Here is a 12,601-nt window from a genome sequence, read left to right on the forward strand (position 1 = left end):
CGCTTCGCTTCGTTCGTCCGACTATTATTGTTATTAGTTATTGTTATTAGGTCACTGTAGTATATTTAACAGTAATGACAGCATATTTATTAGGTTGAGGCTTAAGTTTCGCTCTAAAGCAATAGACTATTCTACTTGTAAAAAAGTGAGATTTTGAGGCTTGTGAAGTATAATCAAATTTATATTGAAACCGTACAACACTTTTTAGTATTTCTATATTATCTCAAATAATTATTAAATTGTTCGTTTTCACATTGAGACCTTATAAACGTTAACATTTTACTGTAAAGTAAGATCCAGTAACATCCAGAACCATATTTATACAGTATAGTAAGATCCAGTAACATCCAGAACCATATTTATACAGTATAGTAAGATCCAGTAACATCCAGAACCATATTTATACAGTAAATTAAGATCCAGGAACATCCAGAACCGTATTTATACAGTAGATCAAGATCCAGTAACATCCAGGACCATATTTATACAGTAAATTAAGATCCAGTAACATCCAGGACCATATTTATACAGTATATTAAGATCCAGTAACATCCAGAACCGTATTTATACAGTATATTAAGATCCAGTAACATCCAGGACCATATTTATACAGTATATTAAGATCCAGGAACATCCAGAACCGTATTTATACAGTAGATCAAGATCCAGTAACATCCAGGACCATATTTATATAGTAAATTAAGATCCAGTAACATCCAGGACCATATTTATACAGTAAATTAAGATCCAGTAACATCCAGGACCATATTTATACAGTATATTAAGATCCAGTAACATCCAGAACCGTATTTATACAGTAGATCAAGATCCAGTAACATCCAGGACCATATTTATACAGTAAATTAAGATCCAGTAACATCCAGGACCATATTTATACAGTATATTAAGATCCAGTAACATCCAGAACCGTATTTATACAGTATATTAAGATCCAGTAACATCCAGGACCATATTTATACAGTATATTAAGATCCAGGAACATCCAGAACCGTATTTATACAGTAGATCAAGATCCAGTAACATCCAGGACCATATTTATATAGTAAATTAAGATCCAGTAACATCCAGGACCATTTTTATACAGTATATTAAGATCCAGTAACATCCAGAACCGTATACAGTAGATCAAGATCCAGTAACATCCAGGACCATATTTATACAGTAAATTAAGATCCAGTAACATCCAAGACCATATTTATACAGTTTAGGAAGATCCAGTAACATCTAGAACCATATTTATACAATATAGCAAGATTCAGTAACATCCAGGCACATTATGTTAAAATTCAGTTAACATCCGGACACACTATTTCCATAACATCATGATCCAGATTCAATATGTCCCGATTCAATATTACTGAATAAATTTTGATGGAAATTTCATTTTAATTTAACGGTTTTTTAAGATTCAAACAATAACGGTTTTTTGAATTTTAAAAATTCCATGAGAAAAATACTTAACTTTGTTTTTTCTCTTCCAAAAATACTTTGAACGAATACTATATTGAACATAATTAATAGCTAGTATTATTAATCAATGCACAATAAATCATAGAAACTGGTTTTCAACCTTATATATGGTCTAATTCATATACATTAGAAATATACTTAATTGACTTCGAATTTTTTCCCATCTCAAATGTTATTTAATTAATTATAGCATAATTAAGAATTCTTGAGATTTCAAAATGCCTAAATATTGTATTGTCATCGGGAATACACATGTAGAAAAATTTTGAGCTCAATAGGAGCAACAGAAGTGGTCGAAAAATCAATTCCAAGATTTGACGCAGACAAACAGAGTGACTTGAATAAAAGCGTGTAAAATACTTCAAACTGTCTGTGTTAAACGAAAATTCTCGTTCCGTACGGAATTCAATAATTTATTAACTTTTTGTAACATTCCACAACTATTATGCTTAATTTGCATTCATTTCATTAAAAGTGACGTTCTAATCGTCAATGTTTTGGCGCAATTTTGAAAGGAAACAATTTTTAAATTTACAAAAATTGTTAAAATTTGAATTTCAAAAAATCCGTTAAAATTTTGCAATTTGATTTGCACTTTTTGTTTAATTAAATATTGATTGCTGCGTCAAATATGCGCTTAAGTCCCTCTATAAAACACGAGAGCTTTTGTCAATTCTTTTTGGAGTTTCCTTAATGGTTTCCATGAATCATAGTCAGGATCTTGTCAATGGAAATCTCTTTCGTTAAAATTTTAGGCCTAAAAAAGTTAGAAAATATTAATTAAATTATGTCTTAATAATGCAAAGTTGATGCTGTCGATTTTACTCACTCAGAAGGTTTCAAAATTTCCTTTGGCTTCTCTTTCTTTCCATTTTTTTCATCATTTGATTTCTTCGTCGGTTCCATTGTAAAAAGATTTATTGGATCGCAGAAGTCTATCTTGACTGTTCGTCCATCAATTTGAAGCTTGGATGGTGCACACAAACTTGCAATTTTGGTTTTTTCCTTTTTCGGGACAAAGTCGGCTGGTTCCTCAAATGTAAAGACATTTTTCTCTAAGATATCCGCGAATGCAAAATCACATTCATCATCACATTCGTCATCTTCAGTATCTGACTCACTATCAGGAACACTTAAATTTAATTCCGGTTGACTTTCTAAAATGTCTTTTTCCTTAACTTCCTCTTTATGATTATTGTTGATGTTTTCTGGAGGATCTTTTGGCTGTTCAGCCACAGATTCAACATTGTCAGGTTCTTTTTGCTGTTCATTTTCAATTTTGTCAACAAACTTCATTTGTAAATCCTTTGCTTCCGATTTTTCAAATCCTTGTGCTATTAATGTCCGTTGGAAAGTATTAGAACCTTCATCAGCAGTTTTCTGTATTGCATTAACAACTGTATTTTCAGGTTCGTCATCCGAAGTTTCATTTAATGATGTTGAGATATTAAGGCTTGGATGATCATCGTGTGCCATTGCATTATCATTGATATTTTCAACTGAAACTTTTTCAGGCTTGGCTGGTGACTTGATTATCTTCACACAATCTGATTTCTTATTTTCATTGCTTTGGCGTTTCTTATTGCTTGTTTTCCTCACTGTTGGATCTGCTTTTGGCAATTCATCCATAATTATTGTTTTTCTAGGAGTTAAGCACTTTCGTCTTGAAGATGATGATGATGATGTTGATGGAATTAATTTTAATGCTGTTGATTTTGGTCGTTCAGTCAATAAGCTAGCTTGTAGAATTTGATCACGTCTTGTTAATGGAACATACTTTGGTTGCTCAGCTGGCAATTTAAACTGCTTAACATTAGCCTTTTTGAATTTTGGAAGTTCCTTCTTTGTACTTGTTGATTCCTTTTTGAGGATATTGATTGTTCTTTGTTTAATAGCTTCCATATTTGCTTTTGCTTGTGCTCGTTGTTCTTCCTTCTTTTCCTCAATCGACTTGACGTCTGTAGGAATTGTCACTAAAACTTTTTCAACCTTCATTTCTTCAATAATTAATTTTGGTTCCTGTGGATCAATCTTTTTGGGAGTAATCCAATTTCTTAATGGGAATCGAACCTCGCCAGTTTTCTCATCGACTATTGACTTGTTACTTGGCAATTCTATTTCCTCTTCATCATAATGCCATTCAGAGTCTCGATCCTCAACATTTAATGCCTTATTTAATTTATCTAATGTATTCTCATCGCTTGATGGATCTGTTGAACATGTCGAGCATGTAAATGATGATGAACTCTCATCTGATGCTGTAGTTATCATTGATTCCGATAACAACCCTTCTTCATTCATATTATAATGTGGAACTACAACTGCTTTTTGTTCTTCTTTAAATGATAAAACCCTTTCTAGTGCACCCGGACATTCAACCTTCTTAACACTTCCAGTCCTTATTCTCTCCTTTTGCTCAACTATTATTACAGGCGCGTCTGATTCCGATTGTGAACCTCGATCTGCGATTCTTTGTTTAATTATACTCTCAATATTTATATTAATTTCTTCAGATTCATCAGGCTTATAATACGAACTGCATGATGAATAATCAGTTTTGCGACTTGCATATCCCGTACTTGGACTTGCTTCACTTTTTGCTGGTGTCACTTTAAATCCTGGTGTTATTGGAAAACTTGGAGTTAAAATGTCGCAAACTTTAAGTATTGAAGGTGCTGTCGTTATAGCAATGATATCCTTTGCAACTGGCGTTTCATGATGTGTAGTAATCAGAGGAACTGCAAATCTTGGAGTATTTGGTAATGGACTTATGGAATCTAATTTTAAGGGTGTCTCCATAAGTAATGATGCGTCCATAAGTATCGTCTTCTGACCTACTATCTCAAAACTATTTCCACTGTTTGTTTTCGCAAGGATCGTTTCAGGCAGATGAGTCAATAAATTGGCTACCTCCTGTACGGTGTCACTTCTATTTAAATCTGATGTGTCAGTTTCTTCTGTTTCTGTTTTATCCTCAACAAGACTGTCATTTGCCATTAATTTTGGTAAGCTTAATTGCTGTTTAGTTTCTGTTTTAGGATCTTCTGCTATTGGTGCCTCAGTTTTATTTTCATTTGCACTTTCTGCCAATAATGTATTTACAATATTTGCACTTGTAAGTTTCTTCTTTTTCGGTGATTTTTTTCTTAGTAATGCTGATTTTCTCGGTGATGTTACCTTAAACTTAGCACATAGCTTTCCCTTTGCTTGCTGTACAGTTGTTATTAATGGCTTTACTTTCTTTAATGCCTAGAAGTAATAATTTGATTTAAAAAATAACGATTAAATAATATTCAAATTTTAAAACCTTACAAATGACATTCAAAACATTTGTAGGGTTTTTCGATACTAACCTTTTTGCGATCTTCCTTCCTTTTCTTTGGTGTTTTTCGCTTCTTAGTATTAGTTTTGACCTCATTTTGCTGGAATAAAGCTCGCATTCTATCATCCACCGATACGTGTTTCTGTTCCTCTCTCATTTTAATCCATTCCTCAGCCGTCATTGGCTTAGGTGAAATCTCTTCCTGTGCTTTATCTTTATCTTTTGTGTCAATCTCGATTTTTCTCCTACGACGGTTCTTGGCAACTTTTGGAGTATTGGAAATGGAATTTGAATTTGAACTTTCATCAATAATTTCTATAGATTTGTCTCCATTTTCCACAGCTTGAGTTGCTATTGGTTCTTTCTTTACTCTTTGTGTTGCCATAATTGATGCGGGAGCGGAACCTGGCGTTTCATGTCTTATACTACTATTCGATGGAGTTTTACATTCCTTAATTGCAGCTAATCGACCAGATGGTGTGTGATTAAAATCTAAAATTCTTACATGTGTTGCCTTCCGTCTTGGCGTTGACTTGCATTTTGATTCCAAAAAGTTTTTTTGAACTGTCGCTGTTGATTTTGGTGTTTTTTGGACTTTTTCAGCCTCTTTTTGTTCATAATTAGTATTATTACTATTACTTTGTATTATATTCGGCAATGCTGGATTATTTTCAGTAAGAATTATTTGCACATTTGACGGCAGATCCGCTGTGGTCGTAATTGGAACATTATTTTCACAAATTATATTCCCATTAGAATGAAATGATTGTAGAGGAATGAATGTTGTGGTGGATGTTGGTATTGACTGCATAATAGGAACTAAAACTATATTTTGAGATGAATGAGAATTTAAAGCTTGTTCTATAGACATAACAGATGTTGTTGGTTGTTCTATTGGGGATATTACAGTATCGGTAGGCATTTTGACACATAAAGGCACTGGACCTGTATAAATCTCATTTGATATGATATTTATCTTTTTCTTCTTCCGTTCTGTTGATGGAATTTTCTTTAAGGCTCGAGGTCTTAATCTTTGCTTAATTGTAAGTTCCTCTCCTTTACCTTCTGATGCATTTGGTGATTCCACTTTACTATTCTCAGATCCATCTATCAAGTATTTGTCAATTACTTCCTTCAGTATATCTTCGAAATCATTTTCTGTTTTCGATAAAATGTCTTGAACGTCATGATGTGTCAATAAATTCTGCGAACTTGTTGCTTCCGCTGACTTTTCATGCTCAGCCAGCGTTTTATTGATTATATCAGCTAAATTTTCTGCAAAATCTGGTTTCTTTAGGATTGTTTCTGATAATAGCTGCAATGTCACGTAGACATAAAGAAACATTTGAATAAAAATTGTAAATGACCTAAATAAATTTTATATTTTTACCTCTGGTGGAGGAGCTTTTTTTGTATTTGATGTATTCGACTTTATTGATGATTCATCTTCAGTCACATCATCTTCTTTATTGGATGTTTCAGGACTACTAATATAAGTTTTCAGATCCTTATTCACTATAACTTTCTCTTCCGTTTTGTTGTCATTATTATTGCTATTATTTAAGGTATTTGATTTTGAGCATGAAATTCGTCGCTTCTTTATAGCCTGTACAGTTTCTGGTGTACTTGTATTCGTTTGTGACACATTAAATAGGTCATTTTCAGTCTTTCTTCTTTTACGCGAAATTTCTTCCTGAACTTGATCAAATTTCAATAAATTGTCTTTTAATACCTTTAAAATGATGTCTAGACGTGACTGAAGATTCGCTGTATCAATCAAATTAATAATTATTGATGTTTTTGGGCATGCTCTTATGAAATCTCTTAATTTATCTTTGATTAGAAAGTATTCTGTAACTATATTAATGAGACCATATCCATTATCTAATCTTTTAATTCCTTTGCTATATGCTTCATATTCCTGATCAGTTAGATGACGACTCGTTTCGCAAAATGTGTTATAAGCATCCGTGAGATCTTGTTCATCAAGATAATCTGATGTTTACAAAAAAATAATTAAGTAGGCGAAGGAATTTTTGAACAATTTTATATTTTACCCATAACCAGTCGCGCGACAAGCCCTAAAACTTGTGCATTCTCGATAGCCATTTTCACTGTTTTTATTTCTTACTTAAACTTATTAATTAACACTGTACATCCTGTAAAATTTAATTAATTTCAGTAGTTCTGATTTTTTGTTGTTTATACTTTTCTTAAGCGCGCGAAAACTCATTTACGAATGCATTCAAATTCGAAAAATTCGTTATTTTTGCATCGAATTTATTTTATTGCGTTTTAAATTTTCTTTATTAATCATACAAAATAGTCATTATACATTAATTAATATAATTAATATGTAGCATTATTTCAAAAAATTACGTTTTCTTAAATATTTAACAATAAATGGTGTGGAGAATAAAGTGATAGAAATTCTAACGGGCGCAAATACTTTATGAACTGCATATGCTATAATAAATGTGCTCGCATTTTCCGCAATCTTTGGAAGCTTGTCTGCCAAATTCATCTTCTCAAGTAGTAGGCATACGTCTAGTCCGCTGTAATACAGAAGAAATTGGAAAATCTATTAGTTTAAATTTTCAATCATCTAACTTTTAATGACTCATATTTCAGGCAGGGTACGGGAATCCAGGACAGAGTAATAGGTATATGCATGCTTGCAATTTAAAATTAAATAAAAAAAATTTCAAAATTTTATAACGATTTTTCAATATTCAAAAATTAACGAATACTTAATTTGAAAATAGAAATAACGGACAGTTTCCGTACCTGAACTTTATAGGAATCATTGAATGTTAGGAACATGTGACGTAAATATACATCATACAAAGACATTGTGCAAGAGCTTTAATATTAAAACATTCAAGGAATTTAAGCTGGTCACAAAATCATGAATAGAAATTAGTAAATGAATGTGTGTCTACCTTGATACGAGCGTGTAACAGATACCTAAACTAATTAATGAAATTCCAACATGAAACACAACAACAGTCGATCCATATTCTTTGACTGCCTTTTTCAACTTTGATCTTCCTGTTTCCTTAACTTCTGGCTTGACGTCTTTTGACTCACTTTGATTATTACTAAACTGTACAGTGCCAATTGATATGAAGCGCTTAGGAATGTTAGTAAGATTTTGATTTAAATTTAGTAGATGCAAATTTGATCCAAACACTTGACTATTATACATTATTGAGGGATTTATACAACCTTTGTATGACGACCAATCGGATCTCATTTCTTGTCTCAATTCCGTATAATGTGATGCATTCAGTTCATGTGACAAGTACTTTGTTTGCTGTCCTGTGGATTGAAAAAGTTATTTTAAATTTCAGGATTTAAAATTAGATCCTATATTATATACCCCAACTGCCACCTGGGAATGATAAGTATGAAGAGTAAAGTAAATCGTTTGCTGGTGGTGCGAATGGTTCAGGTACTTGTGTTTGCATGCTTGATGACAAATTTATCGGTGAATGTCTATCATATCCTCCTAAATGTTCACTTTCAATAAGTTTCTCTTCACATGGTACTTCCTTCTTTTGTTCTGTTGTGACATCGATATCATTGATTATATCATGAACTGTTATGGCCGATGCTGTTATGTCTCTTGTTCTCAATGGTGAGAATCTTGTTGATTCATTTGGATCAACATTTGGTGGTAGAGGAAGCGCTTCTGCTTTTGGATATTCTCTTTGTACGGCCAAATGTAAGTTGTTTTTGTGCATATCTATCATGATCGAGAATATAGAAGATGAAAATGTGTAGGATGAGAATAAAGAGAATAGCATGAAAGTGTAACAAGGTCATTGTGCCGGTTCTTTTTTTACGAAAATAAACACTCCAATAAATCGTGAACAAAAATTTTCTAGTGAAAATTTTGAAAAGCTGTAAACACAGTTCACGTGAAGGAAATGTGAAAATCTCTTCCACATAGAAAATTCTCAGCTTTTCTTTCATTATGCTATACATATTTGCATTTTGTATTTTTCCATTCCGTAAATAGAGAAAATTGTTGAATGATTATTTACATTCAGATCCAGTTCACAGCCTTGGATGTTAATTTTAAACATAAAGATAAAATCTAGGACATTTAGATGTCATCTGTGATTAGTTTTTCATTCGTTCGTGATATATTTTAGGGATATTTACTGTGTCACCCAATTTTCAAATATTTTGTGAATGCTACGAATGAGGAACTAAGTAAATCATTTGACAAGCCTTGTATCTGATTTTTACGATGTTTTCGAAGCGTTTCACAAAAAAAATCTATTTATAATCTCTAAAACTAGTTGCTAACTTATCATTAAGACCTTGAAATTTATAACGGTTATTTTTGGTTTAAATTTTTAGAGCCATACAATTGTCAAAAATATTAAGAATTTATATGGTTCTAAATCATAAATTTAATTTGTTAACGGTTTTATAATATTCAAAATTTGTAACGGTTTTATAATATTCAAAATTTGTAACGGTCGTTTGAAGTTTTGAATATTCAAAACCGTACAAATGTTACGAATGAAATTGTAAGGTTTTGAGACATTTTAAACAATTTCAAAATTCTACTTTGTTTTAATATTTTGTTCCAGCACAAAACTGGAGGAAGTATATCCAGACTCAATAAATTGTAATTGCTTTGAATTTAATGCGCAAAACATCCAATTAAGTCTATTAATAAAAGATGCAACATTTTAAAACAGCTGAATGTAAAAGCATTGTGGAAAATTTCTCACACAGCTGATCACTGTTGTCAAGTATATCTAGTTACACAAAGTTCATTTCTCCCAATAATAAATGATGATCTTACCTGAAACATTGTTATAACTTGATGAGAATGCACGTAGTCCTATGACATTTGGTGTTGTTCTTAATAGCTTTTGTATTTGATGTGCCATTCTTGTTTCTGTATTTTATTTCCAATATCCAGTAACTTCTTGCTTTATTAACTTTCAACTTTGTTTTTGATTTGTTTGGATGAATATTTTTTATGGTCTGCTCTTGATCGAGTCTAGTATATGAATGAGAAGAGAAATTAATAGAGGATCATAAAGTCAGTGTCACGAACGAACGAATGCACATATACAGACACGATATAATGGATATAGTTCGGCGATATTTATATTGTAAAAATAGTTAAAAATACAGCGATATGTGGACGAGCTGTTTTGCATGTTTTTCATGTCCGTTTGTTTTTATTGAATCTTAAAATAAGAAGGCAGTGGAATAAGAACTAAAATCCTGCGAGAAGAAAGGTGAACAAACATCTTAGTCATTGCGTCTATAAATGTTGCCAAATGCATGCCATGCCAAAAAAACATTTTTACTGATAAAAATACTCGAAAAATATTTCATAAGAAATTTTGCGAGTCAGCATCCAAACATGCTTCTTGTTTGTTTTGTATACATCCAATCGCCAGAACTCGTCTTTAATTCATTCCAATTGAATACAGTCAAAGATGATTTTTTTCACTATCACGGACACACGTCTTAGATCAAAATAATAATAAGAATTTTGCCGAATCTAGATCGTTGATCAAAAGCAAGTCATTAAACTCTATTTCTGGATTCTCTCATAACGCGGAAGTGTTTTGACCTGCTTATTTATGATATAATTTATTAAAGTATGTTTAACTTACCAATTTTCTTTCGTAACAATTTTTATAGAAGTGGACTATAGTCGATCACTGTGTTAGAATTAGTGATATAGAATTGGACATGGACGAAATTTTGGGGATTTTTTTTTCTTCGTCAACGGAATTTAATATTTTAAATTTTATTCTGGACACAATTCACCAACACATTCAAGGGAGAAATTATTTCTTTAAAATTAAGAACAATTCAGGAATTATCAATCAATTTAGCTGCTTAATATGATAGATCAGCCTTGCGGTTATGCTATGATTTACGTTAAACTAACGATATATTAGTTTTAAGTAATATTTTTATCGTTTTTCCCAATTCTTAAAATTGTAGCTTTGTTTGTGTTTGTAAGGAAAAATTTCATACATTATTCAAAATATTAAAAGCCGTTTAAAATGACAAAGAATACGAAAAACATCGAGTAATCCAGAAAACACTATCAACGCTCAGATAACAACAATTTGTCCAATCCAAACATGAAAAGGTTGAAGTTCGAATATTTTTTGTATTTCAAAAAAGTTACAGTTATCGCTCCTTTATTTTAAAATGATCATTAATAGTCAAGTTTGTCAAAATCTTTGCATTCTTCTTCTTATTTATGAGAATCGTAAATTATAATATTATTAATCTGTATATAAAATTAAGTTTTTTGTTTATGGGCATTTTCGTTCGACCTGAGTTTTTCCTCCTTCCTCATACTCTTGTTGGGAAATCCACATTTGTTGGAATGTTCCAATGCTAGCCAAAATCGATCCACCAATCCATGCTCCGAAGCGTCTTTCAACAGTTCCATTTGCCACAATCATTTTAATTCTAGTATTTGATGGTGCGCGATGTGATAAGTCTCGATTTAGACGTTCAGCAAAACCAGGAAGAAGACTATTTCCACCAGTTACAACAACCGATCCATAAAGAGCTAATCGGATATCGGCATCGCAATTAGATACACAAGTTGATGCCAATTGACCAGCTCCTAACATTGTATGATCGAAAAGACTTTCAGCAAGCTTGAATCGTTCAGAACCGAAATCTTGATGGTAGCCGGTTGGGAATTCATAATGGACAGCTGGAATTTGTGATGCGACTCTTTCATCAAACGGCGATTCCAAAACTTGAACAACAGCAGCTTGATAATCCTGCAACTGTTGTCTTAGCATATAATTTTGCCATGAAGTTGTTAAATTTTCTGGCAATGTACGTTTTGTATATCTTGGTGGATCACGCTCTTTTACAACATCCTTTCCAGATATGGCATATCCCATTGTTAAATCAATTCCTTGTGTTTCAAGATGCTGACGGCATTGCATAGATAAATAATCTCCTCCAAGTGGAGATTTAACTACGGCTTGTGTTAAGACATATCCTTCATGGACTGGAACAACGGATGTATGTTTAGCTCCACTGTCAACGACTAAAGCAGTTGCTCGACCATTCGCGAAAGCTGCAAGAACGGCATTTTTCACTAAGAAGAATGCTGGAACATTGTACTTTTCAAACATTAGTTCTGTCAATTTTTCACGATTTTGTCGTGTATTCCATGATGCTTCCGAAAATAATACTGGATGGAGCTCTGACTCTGACATAATAACCTTCTTGTAAGCATAATCCAATACTTTTTCAAAAAGATCCCAATCGTCTATCATTCCATCCTTCATATATGTTTTGATCTCACAGTTTGATCGTGGAACATTCAAAAAGGTTGTATCAATGTAATATTTATCTGAAAATGCAGTACATATGTCGTAATAATATCAAGTATTTAAAATGTATTTTTTACTTACTGGATGTTATGTTATTATCAGGTTTCACTTCAGGTTCTGTGATTCCATTTGGTGAGCCTGGAGAAACGGCTACAACCGATGGTATTTCTGACTTTGGTGAATCTTCCTGTAAGGTAAAATTTTAGCAAAAATTGTTTATATGCAAAATGCCGAATAAAATTTCAAATTTCATCAATATTTTACCTGTGCGAATCCCAATCTCAAAGACTGATGTCCAGGATCAAAGACAAGCGCTCCAATTTCATCTCCGCCGTATAATATGCCTTGCTGGTTCATACTTAATTAAACAAAATTATTTTTTCAATTTCTCTAATTTTTTTCTTTTCAGCGAGATGTTTATATTTCGAAA

The 12,601-nt window shown here is 32.2% G+C and overlaps 3 protein-coding genes across 4 annotated transcripts; all 3 read right to left on the reverse strand.

Moving 5' to 3' along the window:
- Positions 1–1,858: 1,858 nt before the first annotated feature.
- Positions 1,859–7,030, reverse strand: LOC139087044 (microtubule-associated protein futsch-like). Its single transcript, XM_070635737.1, has 5 exons — positions 6,871–7,030; positions 6,204–6,808; positions 4,845–6,128; positions 2,321–4,740; positions 1,859–2,248 (listed from the first exon to the last, which is right to left on the reverse strand). Exons 1-5 carry the CDS (start codon positions 6,920–6,922, stop codon positions 2,182–2,184), a joined length of 4,428 nt encoding a protein of 1,475 aa, XP_070491838.1. The 5' UTR covers positions 6,923–7,030; the 3' UTR covers positions 1,859–2,181.
- A 46-nt stretch (positions 7,031–7,076) lies between these two features.
- Positions 7,077–10,546, reverse strand: LOC139087046 (uncharacterized). 2 transcript variants are annotated; one of them, XM_070635739.1, is made up of 5 exons: positions 10,468–10,546; positions 9,639–9,839; positions 8,196–8,561; positions 7,756–8,134; positions 7,077–7,368 (listed from the first exon to the last, which is right to left on the reverse strand). In XM_070635739.1, the coding sequence occupies exons 2-5, from the start codon at positions 9,724–9,726 to the stop codon at positions 7,176–7,178; spliced, it is 1,026 nt and encodes a 341-aa protein (XP_070491840.1). In that variant the 5' UTR covers positions 9,727–9,839; positions 10,468–10,546; the 3' UTR covers positions 7,077–7,175. The 2 variants fall into 2 exon arrangements, with proteins under 2 accessions (XP_070491840.1, XP_070491841.1); XM_070635740.1 differs by having other exon boundaries at positions 7,226–7,368; positions 8,042–8,134; positions 10,468–10,542.
- A 416-nt stretch (positions 10,547–10,962) lies between these two features.
- Positions 10,963–12,601, reverse strand: Bap55 (Brahma associated protein 55kD). The gene is made up of 3 exons (XM_070635634.1): positions 12,436–12,601; positions 12,253–12,358; positions 10,963–12,191 (listed from the first exon to the last, which is right to left on the reverse strand). Exons 1-3 carry the CDS (start codon positions 12,526–12,528, stop codon positions 11,125–11,127), a joined length of 1,266 nt encoding a protein of 421 aa, XP_070491735.1. The 5' UTR covers positions 12,529–12,601; the 3' UTR covers positions 10,963–11,124.

This window comes from Chironomus tepperi, unplaced genomic scaffold (assembly GCF_022539635.2).
Source record: "Chironomus tepperi strain 1889 unplaced genomic scaffold, CSIRO-AGI_Ctep_v1 contig_93, whole genome shotgun sequence".
NCBI lineage: Eukaryota > Metazoa > Arthropoda > Insecta > Diptera > Chironomidae > Chironomus > Chironomus tepperi.

Excerpts from the sequence above, each read along its gene's own strand:
- Bap55 (XM_070635634.1), bottom strand. The coding sequence starts at position 12,528 with ATGAACCAGCAAGGCATATTATACGGCGGAGATGAAATTGGAGCGCTT. Across the intron at positions 12,359-12,435 it reads TGAGATTGGGATTCGCACAG|GAAGATTCACCAAAGTCAGA; the intron begins GTAAAATATTGA and ends TTTACCTTACAG. Across the intron at positions 12,192-12,252 it reads TGATAATAACATAACATCCA|ATAAATATTACATTGATACA; the intron begins GTAAGTAAAAAA and ends CTGCATTTTCAG.
- LOC139087044 (XM_070635737.1), bottom strand. The coding sequence starts at position 6,922 with ATGGCTATCGAGAATGCACAAGTTTTAGGGCTTGTCGCGCGACTGGTT. Across the intron at positions 6,809-6,870 it reads TGTCGCGCGACTGGTTATGG|ATTATCTTGATGAACAAGAT; the intron begins GTAAAATATAAA and ends TGTAAACATCAG. Across the intron at positions 6,129-6,203 it reads AAAAAGCTCCTCCACCAGAG|CTATTATCAGAAACAATCCT; the intron begins GTAAAAATATAA and ends GTGACATTGCAG.
- LOC139087046 (XM_070635739.1), bottom strand. The coding sequence starts at position 9,726 with ATGGCACATCAAATACAAAAGCTATTAAGAACAACACCAAATGTCATA. Across the intron at positions 8,135-8,195 it reads ATTCCCAGGTGGCAGTTGGG|GACAGCAAACAAAGTACTTG; the intron begins GTATATAATATA and ends TTCAATCCACAG. Across the intron at positions 7,369-7,755 it reads TGTTACACGCTCGTATCAAG|CGGACTAGACGTATGCCTAC; the intron begins GTAGACACACAT and ends TCTGTATTACAG.